A 20,741-nucleotide genomic window follows, 5' to 3' on the forward strand; every position below is an offset into this window, starting at 1 on the left:
TCATTACACCTCCTTTTTAAACTATTTTAACTGTATAAAAGCTGTTAAATTCTTTAAAAAATCGTCAAATTTAATAAATGTAAACTGTAAAATGTGAAGAAATGGTGGATGATACAGTTTTTTAAGTATCATATTTGGATTTCCCACCCTGAAAAACGAAAGAATAAGGTATTTTCAGCATAAAAGTTTTTCCATCGTTGGCCTGTGTTATTATTGTTGACAACCTGTCATCAAAAACAAATGTGAAAATACCCAGTGGACCCTTACGGCTGGTATAAAAGTCTAAGTACATTGTGTAGAGCCTCCTGAATGTTTCCCACTCCAGGCCCAAGTGCCATTCACCAAGCACGCAGCACAGCACCACAAGGCAGACCAACCTCAGTTCATTGAGCAGGGTCGAGGGGTTCAACCAAGATTGTTTTCTTACAGTGAATATAATTTTTTGGTTTAATCAAACAATGGAAAGTCCAGGTTGGAATACCAACAATATTATGAACAGTATAGATTGCTACTCATCATAAAGATGACATGTTGAGTTGCAGATGGACACAACAAAAAGACTGTTATGCACTGAGCTTTCAGCAAAACCCTTCTTATGAAAAGAAAAGAAAATATACACACATTCACTGAAGCAGACCCACCTCTGAAGAAGGTTTTTGCCGAAAGCTCAACGTGTGTCAGTGTTTTCGTTGTGTCTGTCTGCAACTCAACATGTCATCTTTATGGTGAGTAACAATATATTCAGTTCATAATAATGTTAACTTTTTGATGTGTTATGAATAAGAGTGGAGTAGCACAGTGAGTTTAGTTTAGGCCAACCACAGTTCTAATAAATTGAATACTGATCTAGTTAGAATTGTACTTATAGTTTGGAACCACATTGACAAGAGAAAAGTATGCACTTGCAAAAAGGAAGAAGGTGCCATACTGCCACAGTGAGGTGGAGATGGGGGGGGGGGGGGGGGGAGTGTTGAAAGTAGCAGTAGGAAAGGAGGCATGTAAGAGGTGGCTTGCTATACTGGTTGATGTGCAAGTTTGAAGTTCCTTGCATGTTATTTTAAAAAAGATATTTTGTTTTTTCAGACAAACTTGTGGTATGTGGAATCAGGGATTTACTAATGCTGTTAATAATTTATTGGTTATTAGATTAAAATATTTATCAGAGAAGAGCATAACAAATTAAGTACTTTTTCCTTCTCTCATCTTCTCATATGAAATGTGGAATTACTATCACTTGGCAAGATGCAGTAAATTTGAACTTGATGTTAATAGCCCAAGTAATTGGTTGAAATGGGTATATGACATCAGCATGTAAGAAATAGCAATGTGTTTGTTCTCTTAACATATTGCTTATTATATAAACTTGTTTTGTGAAATTTTATGAGAGATTTCTTTTTATAAAACTCATTATTCCATAATAAATTTCTGAGATAATATGCGTGCTATTGTGCAACATTATCCTGAAGTAGTCAAAAAAATGTAATTATTTTAATTGTAAGTTTGTATTCTGATTTCAGGTTTTAATCCAGAGTATCCAAATGCTAATACAAAGAACTTGTGCGTCTACAGGTGTTCATTTGAAACTGTATTTCTGTTTGAGACAGAAAGGTTCTATACTCAAGAAAGTGTACAATTCATTCAGAACCATCCATTAACTGAATATATGAAGAAGGTAAATACACATTTGGTTGTACAGCAGTATGTTCAAAATGTGTGTGAAATCTTATGGGACTTAACTGCTAAGGTCATCAGTCCCTAAGCTTACACACTATCCTTTTAAGTAAACTAGAATATTATAGTGTAACAGGAAATGCTTCAAAATGGTTCAAATCTTATATCTCTGGCAGGAAACAAAGGGTGTTATTAGGAAAGAGCTTGATACATGTCTATCAGGCATCATCCAACTGGGAACTAATTACATGTGGGGTCCCACAAGGTTCCATTTTGGGGCCCTTACTTTTTCTTGTGTATATCAATGACCTTTCATCAGTAACATTACCAGATGCCAAGTTTGTTTTGTTTGCCGATGATACAAACATTGCAATAAATAGCAAATCAAGTGTAGTCTTAGAAAGATCAGCCAATAAAATATTTGTGGACATTAATCACTGGTTCCTAGCCAATTCTTTGTCACTAAACTTTGAAAAAACACACTACATGCAGTTCAGAACTTGTAAGGGGTGTCCCAAGAGCATATGTCTAACATATGATGACAAGAAGATAGAAGAAGTGGACAGTGTTAAATTCTTGGGATTACAGCTTGATAATAAATTCAATTGGGAGGAGCACACCACAGAACTGCTGAAGCGTCTTAACAAATCTCTGTTTGCAATGCGAATTTTGTCAGACATAGGGGATATAAAAATGAAAAAGCTGGCATACTATGCTTACTTTCATTCCATAATGTCATATGGGATTATTTTTTGGGGTAATTCATCAAGCCAAGCTAAAGTTTTCCGGGCACAAAAACGTGCAGTAAGAATTATATGTGGTGTGAACTCAAGAACATCCTGCAGAAGCCTGTTTAGGGAACTAGGGATGCTAACTACAGCTTCCCAGTATATTTATTCCTTAATGAAATTTGTCATTAAAAATATATCACTTTTTCAAACCAACAGCTCAATTCATGGAATCAATACGAGAAATAAGAATAATCTTCACAAGAATTTAAAGTCACTTAGTCTTGTACAAAAAGGTGTGCATTATTCAGGAACACACATTTTCAATAACTTGCCAGCAGCCATAAAAAGCTTAACAACCAATGAAATTCAGTTTAAGAGAAGCCTAAAGGATTTATTGGTGGCCAACTCCTTCTACTCCATTGATGAATTTCTTAGTAAAACCAACTGATTTGTATATAAGTACAACATAACTTCTGCACAATTTCAGTGCAGTAATGTGTTCACTGAAAATTTGTGTGTGTGTGTGTGTGTGTGTGTGTAAGTATAATCTAACTTCTGCACCATTTCAGTGCAGTAATGTGTTCATTGTAAATAAGTATTACAGTAGTTGTATTACATGTTTATTACCTTATAAATAAATAAAAAACGTTTTTTATTTTAAATTCAGTGCATTAGTATTTGTAAAATGACTCTTAGTGTTCATTAAAAATGACGATCATTCCACTTGGGACCTGTGGAATGGTACATTAGTTTATTTGTTTTAGTTGTAAATATTTGTCATGTATTGTTGTTTTTCTGACATGTTCCACATCCAGGAGGACCTCCTCACTACGGATCAATTGGAATGAAAGTAAATCTAATCTAATCTAATTAACCTAAATTATCCTAAGGACGAACACACACACCCATGCCCGAGGGAGGACTCGAACCTCCACCGGGACCAGCCGCACAGTCCAAGAATGCAGCACCTTGGACCGCTCGGCTAATCCCGCACGATGTACAGCAGTATGACTTCCTGTAAATACAACAATATATTCAATTTCTATAACCAGTTTAGAAAATTTATGTTATTAACAAGGTGAAAACATATGCCAGTTGAACATGGAAGGGTGTTTATGATATTCAGTTGCATTGTGCATGTGTTGAATTCGGCATAAGAGAGTGGTTAATAAATATGTCTTCATCACAAAGATTGTTTTGAATACCATAGTTGTTTTACTAGGCTTGATCCTATGTTAGACAGTTTGCCCTTGCCTTACTTAGCCAGTTGCAGGAAGAGCTAAAGTTTGTTGTAGATTCCAAACTATTATGCAGCTTGGTAATTTTCAAATTAAAAAATCATTGCCAGAGGTGAAACAGACAGTAAGTGACAGAAAAAACTTTGTGCACACTTTATATGTAATGTAGCATCGTTTGAAATAAATTGGCCAGTACTAGGAATAAAAGAAACAATAGAGTTGTGATGATAAAGAATGAAGTAATATACCGCAATTACACCTTGGAATTAAATTGCAAATGTTTTTATAGGAAATCAGAGGGAGCATCTAACAGACAGCCTTAAAATAACACTTTCATTGGTGTTATTCTGTTCTACCTGCTTCCTACAAGCAACTGTCTTTCCAGCAGATACTACCTTCAGATAACTGTTTTATCAGACTCTGTAAATGATGCCAATGAACCTTGGTTTTTATAATTAAAAAGTTACAAGATTATGAAATTTCTGTTAGTGAGTGTTCTTTCTACTTCTTCTGGCACACGCTGTTGACGCAGTTAACTACCAAATGCAAAATGTTTTGAACAGTACTGAAGGTAATTTGTTTCCCTTTAGTTTAAAGTTTTCAACCCATGAAATTTCAAAGGTCTCAGTGATGCAAAGAAGTCACATAAAAATGTGACAAACATTTCAGAACTTGAAAATAATGTTTCTTGTAGTTTCTGTTGTCAATGACTCAATTCTCTCAGTTCTTTCCCAGAGCTCTCTGCCCTGTGTGCTTTCCTGCGGCACCCCACATATTGCCACATGTGCTTTCCTACAGCAGCTGCCCCACTCCCCCCCCCCACCCCTTCCACCCACCCAGCCATTTCCTGTAATGTCCTTACCCTGTGTACTTTCCCGATGCACTCAGGCTCTCTCCCCCATCCCCCCCTCCACCCTTCCCTTTGTCATCATTTCCTGCAGTGCCTCACAGTGTGCATGGGCCTCCCTTGCCATTTCAGGGGGCGTGCACCTGCCCCTGCTGTTTCATGTGGTGCACCTCACCCTACCATTTCACACAGGCCATCTCTCCCGTGCAGTTAACGACAGCATTTCTCCCCAGCATATGAAATTTTAAGTGGAGGGAATGATATAAAGTAGTCAGACCAAATGAGGCCAAAATGTAATGTGAACTCTGGTAGTTTCTGTTGTCTATGGTCCACTGACCTTCACATTTTCTGCAGAGCCTTCTGTGTATAGTTTCCTGCAGTGCTTTCAATGTGTACATGTCCCTGGCACCTCAACACTGTCATTTACCATGGCACCTAGCCCACTGTCATTTTCTGTGACATGCCACTTCCTGTTTTCTTTTCTCAAGGTCCACTCTATGGCCATTTGCTGTGGAGTGCTCTCCCACTGCAGAGCCATCTGCCATGATGTGGACTGCTGCCTCATGTGCTGTTTGATTTTCCTGCCTCATATCCATCAACAATGTTATGCCCCTCCTGTCTCATGGTGTTCTTGTATCTCTTCGTGCCCCATGCCAATTCATGGTGACCTCTCTCTCCTTATTCTGTACTCATTGAACTCGCATCCCTTTTTCATCTTCTGTGTTCCAATTTGCTGCCCTATTTTGGTACTTATATCTTCTACAGTGCTGATTTTGTTGGGTCAGTCCATGGGTGGATTCCAAGGAATAGGTGAGTGCTGAGACAGAGAGAAAAATAATTAGAAGCACATGTAAGATGTATGTAACATCATTTACTTAATGTTCTTCTGCAAGTCCAAGTACACTCCTGGAAATGGAAAAAAAAAAAACATATTGACACCGGTGTGTCAGACCCACCATATTTGCTCCGGACACTGCGAGAGGGCTGTACAAGCAATGATCACACGCACGGCACAGCGGACACACCAGGAACCGCGGTGTTGGCCGTCGAATGGCGCTAGCTGCGCGGCATTTGTGCACCGCCGCCGTCAGTGTCAGCCAGTTTGCCGTGGCATACGGAGCTCCATCGCAGTCTTTAACACTGGTAGCATGCCGCGACAGCGTGGACGTGAACCGTACGTGCAGTTGACGGACTTTGAGCGAGGGCGTATAGTGGGCATGCGAGAGGCCGGGTGGACATACCGCCGAATTGCTCAACACGTGGGGTGTGAGGTCTCCACAGTACATCGATGTTGTCGCCAGTGGTCGGCGGAAGGTGCACGTGCCCGTCGACCTGGGACCGGACCGCAGCGACGCACGGATGCACGCCAAGACCGTAGGATCCTACGCAGTGCCGTAGGGGACCGCACCGCCACTTCCCAGCAAATTAGGGACACTGTTGCCCCCATTGAGCATGTTTGGGACTGGATGAAGCGTCGTCTCACGCGGTCTGCACGTCCAGCACGAACTCTGGTCCAACTGAGGCGCCAGGTGGAAATGGCATGGCAAGCCGTTCCACAGGACTACATTCAGCATCTCTACGATCGTCTCCATGGGAGAATAGCAGCCTGCATTGCTGCGAAAGGTGGATATACACTGTACTAGTGCCGACATTGTGCATGCTCTGTTGCCTGTGTCTATGTGCCTGTGGTTCTGTCAGTGTGATCATGTGATGTATCTGACCCCAGGAATGTGTCAATAAAGTTTCCCCTTCCTGGGACAATGAATTCACGGTGTTCTTATTTCAATTTCCAGCAGTGTAGCATTGCAAACTAGTCTGTTACACAGGCACATTCACTATAAACAATCATAATAATAAAAGGAAAGGCTCCAAGTGAACTTCATGATTAGACCGCCTGGTGTCGGTATGGCATCTTCTTGAGCCGGCTCAGTGATGTCGCTATTCGCACATGCAGTACAAGCTGTGTCTGCAATCCAGCTGCAGATTGGCAGGGCTGTCACATGTGTTACTGCCAGCTTCTGGATGTAGAATGACTGGCATGGTGACAGTAGTGTATTATACAACATTCCTTCCCCTCGGTCCTCCCCCCCAAACTCCATGCCATCCTAATATATAGGTACAAAAAGTGACAGCGAGGGGGAGGGTGGGGCAGGTCTCTATGCAGAATTCAAAAATGCAGCTTCTGTCCGCAACCTGACATTTGTCTTGTGAATGGATGGAAACATCAACCAAAAAACCAGCCATAGGATGCACACCCTCGCCCAGGGATAAAACATCATCTTCCACTGGGGAAGACGCAGTCATGACTGGAGGGTCCACAGTGACTTCTGGAAATGAGTTCATCTCTTGCAGCTGGGGCTACTGGCACTTTGGTGATGGTGAAAGCAGTGCATTGACAGCTATTGGCACCCTGTCTGGGACCAGCAGTGTGGGACACGAGGGAGACGAAGGCGGCTGAGGGTGTGGGATCCCCCAGGGCACTGAATCTGCAAATGAGAAACCCATGGCAAGATCACACAGCTCACAAAAGTGAAACTGATTCTGATGGAACATCTGCAGCTCGTTGTGATCCTTTAAGACATATGAAGAATGGTCCATGATTATCTTGATAATGCCTCATTCCCAGACCTGCATCTGCTGAAAACTCTGAAAAAGATGACATCATTAAAATTAAACTTAGATCACTGCAGAGGATGAGCCGACCACTGTGGGGGATCCGGCAACTGCGGCAGTGTCCTACGTCAACACCCGTGCAGCAGTTCTGCTGGTTGCTTGCCATTGCGTGATGGGGAACAGTATGATGAAAGGAAGAGCACTAATGCTTAGTTGTATGGGAAACATTTGACTTGTTGATCTGTTGCTTGACTGTTCAGATGAAGCATTCCGCTATACCATTAGACTGAGGGTGGAACAGTGCTGTCATCATAAGCTTTATGCCATTGGCATCACAAAACTGCTGAAATTCTGCTGATGTGATGTGAACTGGGGTCCACTGTCGAAAACTATAACTTGTGTTAGAACTCTGATGCAAAAAATTGAGATCAGGGCCTTGATAGTACTAGCGGTTGTGGTGGTTTGCATGGGCAGCACAAATGGAAACTTGCTAAAGCAGTCTGCCACTATAATCCAGCAAGAATTCCGGTAGGGACCCACAAAATCAATATGCCGATTTTGCCAAGGGGCATTGGGCTTGGGTCAATCAAAAAATTTCTGTGAATTAGCAGCCTGGTGTTCTGCACCTGTTGAGCATTGTGAAGTCAATTGTTCAGTTTGAGTGTTCATGCAAACCCGTGTACAATGGCATCGGACGAGATGCTTTGGGCACACAATGCCCCAATGTCCTTGATGATGGAGAAGGTGAAAAGTTTCCTTCTGAAGCAGATGTGGCTTGACTAAGGATTGATCATTGCTTCTGTGTCATAAGGTAATACCATGCTGGACAGGTAAGTCATACTGAATATCAAAATAATGGCATACAAACGAATCACTAACCTGCTTAATCAAATGTGGTCAACCAGTGCAGATGTATTGCAACAAAACCTTGAGATTGAAGTCTGCATCTGTTGCCTGAGCAACCTGTCAGTTGTTGATGGAAAACCATCAGTTATTTCATTGTCCTCAACATCAGTGTGGAAACATGAACCTTCAGAAGTGTTGAATGCCAAACCAAGTCAACTGGTAGGTGACAGAGAGTTTCTACATTTGAATGCTTAGTTGTTGACCTGTACATAATTTCATTACTGATAATTTGAGAGGAGAAGAGACCAACAACGCAACTTTTGTGTCATCCATAGAGAGGCTGGTTTGGAAAGGCTGAACAATGGAGTGAGAGGTGTGTAATCCATCACCAAGTAAAATTTTCTGCCATATGAATAATGGGGGAATTTGGTCACCTCATATATGATAGCAAGAGCTTCCTTCTCAATCTGCGATTAGTTGCACTGTACCCTGTTGAGGAGTTTATGTGGGGAGGCAACTGATCTAGCTCTGTGTGAGAGAACAGTGCCAATCTTGCAAGATTTAACTATACTAGTCTACTGCCTAGCATAATGAATCTCATTGTATCACTCCCTCGGTCCGCAGCTCGTGGTCGTGCGGTAGCGTTCTCGCTTCCCACGCCCGGGTTCCCGGGTTCGATTCCCGGCGGGGTCAGGGATTTTCTCTGCCTTGTGATGACTGGGTGTTGTGTGCTGTCCTTAGGTTAGTTAGGTTTAAGTAGTTCTAAGTTTTAGGGGACTGATGACCCTAGATGTTAAGTCCCATAGTGCTCAGAGCCATTTGAACAATTTTTTGTATCACTCCCATGGCTGAGACTTTGTGTGCCACAGTGCATGAGCTACGCGCACAACCTGTTTACTACTACTCCATATGGCAGAATTGAAGCCAACTACTGCACTTTCACACAAATTCTGATGCTCCACTAATTTCAAAGACTGATGCAAACTAGGATGAAGATACTTACGAATCTTTTGTCGTATACAAGGATCTGACACATTTTGAGTAATGGCATCCCGGATCATGACATCAATGTAATAACATGCATATTCACACTTAAATTTACAAAGGCATGTAAGCCCTTGTAAGTCTGCTACCCACTGCTTGTTAGTCTGATTAAGTCACCTCTGGAAATGAAAGAATTTGTAATGTGCAGCTGCCACATTAATCTGTTCATCAAAGTGTTTGTCTTGTGCAGAAATTTATTCTTCATAAGAAACACTTTCAGGGCAACTGGTGGGGAAAAGTTTACAGACAAGCATGTACACTGACACGCCAAATATTGCAAGAAAATAAGGTTGCCTGTCACCTGTCCCTACCTTCAGTGTGATGTGCCATGATGTGTGCGTTGAGCTGTGCTTAGTACTCAGATCGTTCCTTGTGTATTGAATCAAAAGCTCAGACTGGTGATCCACAAACAGCTGATGCTGGCTGTGGCTGTTTTGCGGGAGGTGAGAGTGGCAGCTGTGTGTTAGCTTGTTCCACGAGCAATCTTGTTGTCATTTGCATCAAATTCTGCATTTTCCATGCCTGAAACTGAACAATCTGTATTACTGACAGATTTTTCAGAGGACTAACCATGTTGAATACACACAAAAATTACATGAAAACTGTGCACCATCACTGGAGGGGGGAACCACAGACAAATGCAGGTCAAAGTTTTGAACATCCACCAGAACAGTTGCGTCACCAGTTGTTGGGTCAGAAAAGTGATAGATGCTGAGGAATAGATGGGTATTGACACAGAGATCAAAATAATTAGAAGCACATATAATACATATTTAATGTCATGTACTCAACTTTCTTCTGAAAGTCCAAATAATATTCCAAACTAATCCATCACACAAGTACATTCATCATAAACAATCACAATAACAGAGAGCCAAATTAATACACCACAAAGGCTCCAAATGAACTTCACCATCAGACTGCCTGGCATGGGACATTGACTTCTTAATACATCTCGGTGCTGATGCTACTCTCACGTGCAGCAGAGAGTGTGTGTCTATGAGCTGGATGTGGATGTAGAATACCTGGCATGGTGTTCATAGTGTACAACACCACAGGTAATAGCTGGTACTGAGTACCTGAGTAATGGGGATTTTTGTCGCATTGAAAGTGGGCATCATGAATAACCACTATACATCTTACTTTCGGACTGTCATTCCCTATATCTTTAATCTCACGATTTTATGTTATATTTCCATCTGAAGTTTCTGTACTGATCATTTACTTCATACAGTTCTTGCACCTCAACTTTCTTCTTATGTTATATCATCACAGTCTCAAGCTGGGTGGAATGAGTGTGTAATATTGCTATACACACATACCTGTATTTGTTGCGTAGCAATAGCTATGTGTTGATTTATTGATTTGAGTTTCATTACTTGTTTTCTCTTTGTTATATTTAAGTACATGCTATATGGAAAGTGGAAACCTCAACATTGCAATTGATTAGAAGCCAGTTTCTTCTTAAGTATACATTGCTTAAAATTTGTTCCAGGTCGAGCAAAGAGTACTTGAAGAAAAAAAAAGAGTCCAAACATGTCTTCATGAAACAACATGGGACAAGCTTATTGACATCTTTGATAGAGTATTAATTGAGAGATATATAGAAATGTTTCTTGCAGAGTTTGTGGTACTACTTTTTAACAATCAAACTGAAGACCTTGGAAGAATGTATCAGTTGGTATCTCGTGTTTTATTTGGTACACAAAACTTACGGGTCCTGTTTGAAGGCCATGTTGCAGGTGTTGGACTAGCTTCCATAAACCAAGTTGCTGATGCTGCTATTAATGTAAGTTACGAATTTGAGTCTAATAAATTTTCTTTGCCTTTTACTTTTTTTTGATGTCATAAAAGAACATATATGTGATAATTAATCTTTTGATTTGTTATTGTCTTAGCTCATATCCCTCCCTACTCTCCTCCCCTCCCCCTCCAGCCCTTTCTCTCTTTCTCGTTACAATAAAGCAGTCCTAATTGATATCTGTCAATGTTAAGGGTGTACTTTCATGTTATTCACCACAACTAACTATTATCTTTAGATTTATTGTCCACCCATTTCATGGCCATGCTCACTGGCAGCATTCATTGGTGTGATGTCTCTGGCGATCAACATGGTTGTAACTACAGCAGCTTCACTACCAGTCATTTGTACTTCCTTTGTCACTAGGAGAGAGGGGTTGATTGCTGTGCATGTTGACCTAACATACACCATCTGTCCAAAAATTTCTGAGACTGATTTTATTCCTGGCGTATAAATGATTTCAGCTCAGTAACTATGGTGACAGCCTGAAGAAACAATTGTAAACAATAGATCTGCAGTCAACCAGTCAACTGTGAGCAGGCAGTGTTGAGTGTTGAATTTGCAGCCATAGTGTGCCAGCATTGTGGTGTCACTAATCATAATGGAGCAGTATCTCTAAATAAAGTGTTAAACACATTCTTCAGAGTGCTTTGAAGAAGATAAAAGTGTGAATAAAGTTTCTCCTACACACTATGTACAAGACCTGCATCATTAAAACACCATCTTAACTTTTCTCTGTTTTTCATTAATCCAGTCTCAAAACTTTTTGGGCTGACAGAGAACATACAACTATTTTGAGATTTTCTTTACTAATTTGTCTAATCTAATGCACTTTCTCCTATACTTGTGTTTGGCAGACTGTGTCAGTATCTGTTCTGTGTGAAGTGTGCACATTGAGTTATTTTATGTTCAGGCGTATCTAGTTCTCCACATTCACACATTCCTTTCTGCTGCCTTTTAATTTTACATAAAGTTGTGTAAGTACTGTCCCATTAAGAAGTGGATTGTGTGCTGATTGTGATTGACATGATTCATTCTTACCTTCCTTTGAAGTCCAGGGAGAGTATTTACAGCTCATTTCACTGGTATGCTACTCTCCTGCCATACATCCATCCTCTGGTTTTGAAACTGGATTATTTATTGTGCCGCATTTTTGTACTTGTTCTGGGTCAGCAACCAGTACCATGCAGCCAGATATATACTAGTTACATCAGTTGAGTACATTCCCAGAATGGGAAGCAATGACCCCACTAACATGGTTCCAGGGACCCAATGAGCCTTATGATGAGTATACCCATCTTGGCCTCATGGAATTCACTGTTATTTCTCTAGTAACAGCATTTGTGAACATACATTGGTCACAGAGGTAATGACAGTGCAGAAAATAGCACTATGGCATGTCTAGGTTTTTTCTATGGGTACTCTGCATGTCATAGAGCAAACCATGGCTAGTTTAAGCATTAGCATGCTGGCTTTAAGTCCCACTAAGTAGGTGTATACAACAGGACTTCTTTTTCATCCAAATTCACTTCTACATTTCTACAAATAATGCTGTGTTTTGTAGTTACATGTTCGAACTTAACAACCAGGGCTCTCTGAAGTTTCCACAGTAGTAGAAAGTGTGGTTTTGTATATTTCAGTGGTAAGTTTTTTTGGGAACATCATTTCATCGTGTTTCATCACACCACAGGTTTTATCTTGCAGTGAACCCCTGGAATTCCCTGCACCCATGTCATGGAGATCATCTATAAGTGCAATAATATCTTTTATTCCCTTTCCACAATTTGAAAAAGGGGCTCAATTGGGAGATTACTTAAAATTGGCCCCTCACACTGATCCATGAGGGCATCATCTTTTATATTTTATATTTTGACAGAAGTACAATGTTATGCGTATCCCACGTTGTCTTATTGATATGAGCATTATATTTTACCAGAGATTACTGAAGGTGCCTGTGCTGTTTATTATTACAATGATGTACTTTTGTTGGGATTTATCTGACCTGCCTGGATAGCCAAGTGCATTGAAGTGCCCACTTCTGGTACGTATGGGGGTACACCTCACAGATTAATGACGTGGGCAAGTGTGCTGACCAGCTTGAATGTTGCTTTTAGATTTTTTTTCATATACTTTTAGGTAAATACTAGGCTGGTTTCCAGGTTCTACCTCAGTTGCACAATGCACAAACAATTTGAAAAATTGTGTCAGATTTGGTCATGTGATATAAACTAGATGCAAACAGAAGAGTTACGTGGAGATTTGTCTTTTGGGGGGGGGGGCTAGGGGGGGGGAGGGTAGCTGGGAATAGCTGTAAAATGTTCTCAGAATTAACCAGGTCATTAATGAGGCAAGTCAGCCATTGTATCTTGCAGTCCACATGGTTTTATCAGCTTTTGTAATTAATCTGGAAGTCTTTCGGATCTTAGGAAACCCTCTTCACTCATTTTTTCCTTTTTCTACTAATTTTTAGACTTTTCTATACAGCCAACATACTGAAAGACATAATATACAAATGTTAGAGATCAATGTTACAGTATGTTACTTACACCGTTGTACTGCATTGTGTTGGTGTTAGATGTGGCTGTCTGTCGTGACAGTACACCTGAAGAGTGCATTGTGGGTTATGTGATACTGCATTTCTAACTGCCGCATCACACTGCTTGTCATTGTATTATCAAGCTTCACAAATGCATGTAAAAGGACTACTGTGCTGCCATTCTCATTGCCAACCTTACATCACGACTCTAAACACTATATGTCTGTAATCCATAATTGGAATTTCAGTCCAAGTTACATTCACTGCTGCAGCAGATTCCTGGAGCAGGTAGTCAACAACTTCACTACTAGGAATTTCACTGTATGATTTTGCCCAACTGAAGATAACAGATTTGTCTTCTCTTCCCACTGACACTAGCACTTCAGTATCATGTGTGGAACAGGTTTTTCAGTCTTGCTTTCACTGAAGTTCTTCATTGTTGTTAAAACAATTAGTGAAACACTGAGCTATGATGTATGAAGCAGTTGCCATATTGGAGCATAAATGTAGTGCTTTTATTGTGACCACAAGTTGCATAGTTTGGTGTTTGGTCCTGTTGCTAATTTAAATAAATCAGAATTATGTAAACCTGTAATGTAGAACACAAAATCTCCAAGATTGGTGATCTTTTCCAGAGAATCAAGAACAGCTGCCAACATGAGTAACTTAGAAGTAGATATCCTTGTAGTAGTGAAGCACCTTAAATCACTTAATAAAAGCAAGTATACCAATGAGGTTAATTTCAAAGTATGCTGATGCAATAGGTCCATACTTAAGAATAATTCATAACTGCTCGCTTGACAAAATATGTGTACCCAAAGACTGGAAAATTGCACAGGTCACACTAATATTCAAGAAAGACAGTAGGAGTAATCCACTAAATTACAGGCCCATATCATTAACATTGATATGCAACAGGATTTTGGAACATATCTAGTGCTCTTTACTCACATAAAGCGTTAAGTGCTATTGACAAAGGATTTCAAACTGATTCTGTGTTACTAGATTTCCAGATGGCCTTTGACAATGTACCTAACAATCAGCTTGTAATCACATTGCATGCTTATGGAATATTGTTTCAGTTATGTGACTGGATTCATGATTTCCTGTCACAAAGGTCACAGTTTGTAGTAATTGTTGGAAAGTTGTCAAGTAAATCAGAAGTGATTACTATCATTCCCAAAGTTAGTGGTATAGGCCCTCTGCTGTTCTGTATCTATATAAATGATTTAGGAGACAATCTGAGAAGCTGTCTAAGGTTGTCTGCAGATCATGCTGTCATTTATCATTTCGTAAAGTCATCAGAAGATAAAAACAAACTGCAAGATGATTTAGAAAAGATATCTGTATGGTGCAAAAATTGGCAATTGACCCTAAATATGAAGAGTGTGAGTTTATCCACATGAGTGCTAAAAGGAATATATTAAACTTCAGTTACATGATAAATCAGTCAAATCTAAATGCTATAAATCCAACTAAATACCCAGGAATCACAATTATGAACTACTTAAGTTGGAAACAACACATAGAAAATGTTGTGGGGAAGGTGAACCAAAGGTTGCAATTTATTGACAGAACACTTAGAAGATGCAACAGATCTACGAAAGAGACTGCCTACACTATGTTTTTCCATCCTCTTTTGGAGTACTGCTGCATGTTGTGGGATCCTTACTAGGTAGAGTTAACAGAGTACATCGAGAAAGTTCAAAGAAGAGCAGCATGTTTTGTATTATTGAGATATGTGGGAGACAGTGTCACTGACATGATACAGGATTTGGGGTGGACATCATGAAAACAAAAGTGTTTTTAGTTGCCGCAGAATCTTATCATGAAATTTCAATCACTAGCTTTCTCCTTTGAATGCAGAAATATTTTGTTGACACCAACACACATAAACAGAAATGATCATCATAATAAAATAAGGGAAATCAGAGCTCGCACGGAAAGATGTAGGTGTTCATTTTTTCTGCGTACTGTCCAAGACTGAAATAACAGAGAATTATTGTGATGGTGGTTCAATGAACACATTGCCAGGCACTTTAGTGTGATTTGCAGAGTGTCTATCTAGATGTAGAGCTGATGATTTTTGAGCCATCAGTGTGTACTTTAATTGGTTTGAAATTTGGTCTTAAAAATATCATCAACATTTTTTTATCTAAGTGGGCATTGTGCTCATAAAACATTCCAAGTTTTACCCTTTTCTGGAATAATTTTAATGAGCATGTTACTTTACAAGCAGTCTAAGTAGCCTTATTGTCTTTGTATTAGTGTATTTGCCCGCATCTCGTGGTCGTGTGGTAGCGTTCTCGCTTCCCACACCCGGGTTCCCGGGTTCGATTCCCGGCGGGGTCAGGGATTTTCTCTGCCTTGTGATGGCTGGGTGTTGTGTGCTGTCCTTAGGTTAGTTAGGTTTAAGTAGTTCTAAGTTCTAGGGGACTGATGACCATAGATGTTAAGTCCCATAGTGCTCAGAGCCATTTGAACCATATTAGTGTATTTAATGCATAAATAAACTTTTACAAGTGGAGGAAGAGTCTGTTAATCCAGAAGAAGTGTGTTTGAGTTTGACTGATTTGTTTGAGCTCTTTTGGAAGAAATTTTCCACAGAGGTACAGTCAGTTTAGGTGAACTGTGGAGGCCCATACATTTCAGTTGATAGTGAACAGTCAAGGTATACCACATTTTCAGCATTGTGTACTGACATTTCTTATTTTTTTCCAATACAGATCTGTAACAACCTCGTTCAAAATCAGTGACTAGGTGCACTATAACTTATTGGAGCATTAGAGCTGTGCAAATGTTCAGTCCCCATCATAATCCTGTTATCACTTTGACTATTTTAATTACTGCCTTTGGCCAACAGGTAATAACTTTACAGTGAATGAATGTTTCTAAACCACTTCTTGTGAACCATTGTTTGAGTCTGTACATGGTGGTTCTCAAATGTGCCCTACAACCGTCTAAAGACTTAATCCCCACAGTGTTTTAGAAGAAGACAAAAGTAAAAATTTGAGAGTACATACATTGTGGGCAAAATTCATGTTACTGAAATTAATTCATCTCGTGTTTCATGGTACAAAGGTCTCAACAATTTTCACCATCAATTAAAGTAACTGACTGAAGCAAGTTGATAATGCTAAGTCAGATATTTTCTGCTGCCTGCTTTCCACAAAGATTGCAAAAGTATCACTGTTATGCATCTCATACTTGTTGACAGGGTATGTTATTTTTAGGTGGAACATTGCTGATATTACTGCTTCCTGGTATAGGATGTCTGTAGATGGACTGATTTTGTGTAACTATCAGCTATGCATTGCTTTTGGACATGTTGGTCAATACACGTGGTACTTTGTCAACGTTGTTGAACAGTTACTAGCCTTGTCTTTTCCACATCCCCTTTTCATTGGTTGATTTGTAATCAGCCTCTCTTGGCTAGTGGCTAAGAGGGCTCCACAAATCAATTCACCCATATGGAAGCCTCCCTGTTCATGTATTGTAATGAACTATAAATAACATGGAATGTGCCACGCAGTACAGTTGATATACCTTTACAGGGATTGGTCACTACTCTGCCTCTGTGGTACTGGCCATTGTTACATCATTCCTGTGGAAGAAAGGTAAACATACTGTTAAGTCTGAGTATCATAAAATTCTGTCATCAGGAAGATACAAACTATAAAGCACAAAACATTATGCTAGGGAACCATGTTCATGAATGATGCATATTCAATCAGGTGCAGAGCAAGTGGAGCAGTATGCTGGAAGAGCAACTTCTATACTACAGGCATTGCAAGGCAATTGTTTCCCAGTCTTAGTACATCATTTAATAGGTGCATTAGGAATGATATAACCTGAAGTGCTACCTGCTGCTGAAATTCACTGTGGATGTCATCTGGCCTTGTTGTTTTATAGGACTTCTGTTTAATGAGATCTAGCGCAACTGTCTCTTTCATAAATATGGCTGTGATATCCTCTTCAGTGTATTCCATGTCTGGTGTTGTGTGTGTACTTGAATGTCTCTGATAGGGTCATTGTCACAGAGGAGATTTGGTAACAAATATTCAGCAATCTCTCCACTCTTGAGTCATTGTTCAATCATTTAGCTTTTGTGTGGATGGTATAATATCTACATCTACATGGATACTCTGCAAATCACATTTAAGTGCCTGTCAGAGGGTTCATCAAACCATCTTCACAATTCTCTGTTATTCCAATCTCGTATAGTGCGCGGGAAGAACAAACACCTATACCTTTTTAGATGCGCTCTGATTTCCCTTATTTTATTGATGTGATCATTTCTCCCTATGTAGGTCAGTGTCAACAAAATATTTTTGGATTCTGAGGAGAAAGTTGGTGACTGGAATTTCGTGAGAAGATTCCGTCGCAACGAAAAATGCCTTTCTTTTAATGATGTCCAACCAAAATCATGTATAATTTCAGTAACACTCTCTCCCATATTTCACAAAATGTGCTGCCCTTCTTTGAACTTTTTTGATGTACTCCATCAGTCCTATCTGGTAAGGATCCCACATCGCACAGCAGTATTCTAAAAGAGGACGGACAAGCATAGTGTAGGCAGCCGCCTTAGTAGATTTGTTACATCTTCCAAGTGTCCTGCCAATAAAACGCAGTCTTAGGTTAGCCTTCCCCACAACATTTTGTATGTGTTCCTTCCAATTTAAGTTGTTCGTAACTGTAATTCCTAGGTATTTAGTTGAATTTACAGCCTTTAGATTTGAATGATTTATTGTGTAACCGAACTTTAATGAATTCCTTTTAACACTCATGTGGATGACCTCACACTTTTCATTATTTAAGGTCAACTGCCAATTTTTGCACCATTCAGATATATTTTCTAAATCATTTTGCAATTTGTTTTGATCTTCTGATGACTTTATTAGTCGAGAAGTGACAACGTCATCTGCAAACAACCTAAGATAGCTGCTCAGTTTGCCTCCAAAATCGTTTATATAGATAAGGAGCAGCAAAGGGCCTACAACACTACCTTGGAGAACACCAGAAATCACTTCTGTTTTATGACTTTCCACCAGATCCTATGAACTGTGACCTCTCTGACAGGAAATCACAAATCCAGTCACATAACTGAGATGATATTCCATATACACGCAATTTCACTACGACCCCCTTGTGTGGTACAGTGTCAAAAGCCTTCTGGAAATCCAGAAATATGGAATCGATCTGAAATCCCATGTCAATAGCACTCAACACTTCATGCAAATAAAGAGCTAGTTGTGTTTCACAAGAATGATGTTTTCTAAATCCATGTTGACTGTGTGTCAATAGACCATTTTCTTCGAGGTAATTCATAATCTTTGAACACAATATATGTTCTAAAATCCCGCTACATATCAGTGTTAATGATATGGGCCTGTAATTAAGTGGATTACTCCTACTACCTTTCTTGAATATTGGTGTGACCTGTGTGATATGTGTTTTGACTAGTTGCTGCAGGATTTTATAGATCCTGTTCCAGATGTTATATTATATCTATGCACTTTGGTAATGTTACCATTTATGTAGCTCAGTCTACAAGAAAATGGAACTGTAAAGGTTTTCAAAGTGTCTGTAACTAATAAGCCTGGTGTTTCTCTCCTGTACCTTTATGACTCTGATGTAGCCTTATGGTTATTCTTGACATCTGAAATAGATTGGTCAGCTAGGGGCCACGACTGTGTTTTTGAATTGCCTGATTGTTGCAGGTATTGCTGCTGAATGAGTTAAGCTAATACTTTTTATAGCTGTATGGAAGAGATATGACCTGATAATGTCCATCAGTTTCTCTCAGTCTGCATTCTAAAAACTGAGTTACATTTCAGATTTTGTTTCATTAGTTTCCTAATGGAAGTCTCCATAGGACTACCCAATTTTTTGCTTTGCAATAAACGTACCTATTGAGGGGGGTGATGTCGATATTCATAATGATCCACCATAGTTGTGATATGTGTTCAGTTGCCTTACTCCGTTTAAAGATAAGAGCTCAGCTCCACATCTTCTATCTTATCCTGGAGCAGCCTACCCCTTGTACTGTTTCAGTTCCTGTTTCACATAAGATTAACAAGTTAGTCCTGCAACCATATAGTTCTATAACATTTATTAAACTCCTGTAGGGCTCTAACTCTTGAGAGTACTGTGCATATGTAGAAGTTATCATCAGTGTCCCTGCGGATCTGGCAGCCTTGATCATCACAGTGCATTACATGTCCATATGCAGCTCCTCAGTTGCCTTGGAAAACTCTACAGTCTTCAGAGTAGTCATCTTTGCTTTAAATTGTAAGAATTTGATGTTTGAAGAGTTCCTGGTATATACTAAAACTTGTTCTGAGCAGTCAGTTTAACCTGTTCTCAACCCTTACTACATTTATTTGTATTTATTGAAGGTGCAGTCCCTTCCATGAAGTTCAATCTCTCACGATACAGATAACCTTATTCCTACTTAAAGTGTTGATTACTTTGGAAAGCTGCCTAGTGTGGAGTGGGTACATCCAATCTTCATTGAAGAGAGACTGAGACAAGACATGAATGTTGTTCAATGTACCATCAAACAGGGTGATTTCAGGCACCGGGGCGAATTCGGACACTATGGCTTATTTGTTGCCACTGCATACAAACAAAGAGTTTCTTATTTTAACATCTGTGCGCCGGTACAGTTGTTTATAGTGAGAAAGTGAACAAAAGTTATAGTTGTGTGGTGAAAAACGGAACATACATAAATTATAACAGTGAAATAGTGAAGCTAAATGAACGTGTATCAAGCCTGCAATTAATTGTAGATGTACTAAGGCGGGACATTGCGCATTTAGAAAATGAAAATGCCGAACTGAAAAAGGCGCGTAATATCCCGATCGCCAAAGCAAGTAAAACACGGAACTGGGAGCACAGGACTAGCATGATCACGGAAGAAAGAAGCGAAAAGGTGATAAATACAACGAATGGAACGAACCGCGGCAATAAAAGCAGTTTCAGTGTCCTACCTACAATAAACGAGTGCTCTGAAGTGGATATAGGCCTAAAGGCAGAAACAACAAGGCAACATATGTTTACTAGGCCAAAAAGGGTTGGTCGTGTGAAACTCAGTGACTGTGGAATTACTGTGGTAACAAAAAACCGTTTCCATGCACTAGATTCAGATATAAATGTGGAATCCACGGAAAACTGTGACGACAACAACACGCCGAATCTATATAGTGACAAGCACATGAGCAGAAACTTCCGCAATAAACGTGAAGACAAACTCAAAGTGAAAATATTCTGTGATAGCCATGGACGTGAGATCGCAAAAATACTACGTTACAGTCATTGTATACAAGCAACTAGTATTGTCAAACCAGGTGCACCCATCCAAGAACTCGTTAGAAACATAGAAACTGAAAATGATCGTCATATTGTCGTCATA

At 39.7% G+C, this 20,741-nt stretch overlaps 1 protein-coding gene across 1 annotated transcript in view; it reads left to right on the forward strand.

Annotated features, from left to right (window-relative positions):
• LOC126469950 (cullin-1-like) overlaps nt 1-20,741 on the forward strand; it is a 233,915-nt gene that overhangs the window by 95,736 nt on the left and 117,438 nt on the right. The window contains exons 7-8 of the mRNA XM_050097360.1: nt 1,518-1,672; nt 10,486-10,779. Coding sequence (XP_049953317.1) covers nt 1,518-1,672; nt 10,486-10,779 — 449 coding nt within the window. The remainder of the gene's footprint in view (nt 1-1,517; nt 1,673-10,485; nt 10,780-20,741) is intronic.

Source organism: Schistocerca serialis, chromosome 3 (genome assembly GCF_023864345.2).
Source record: "Schistocerca serialis cubense isolate TAMUIC-IGC-003099 chromosome 3, iqSchSeri2.2, whole genome shotgun sequence".
NCBI lineage: Eukaryota > Metazoa > Arthropoda > Insecta > Orthoptera > Acrididae > Schistocerca > Schistocerca serialis.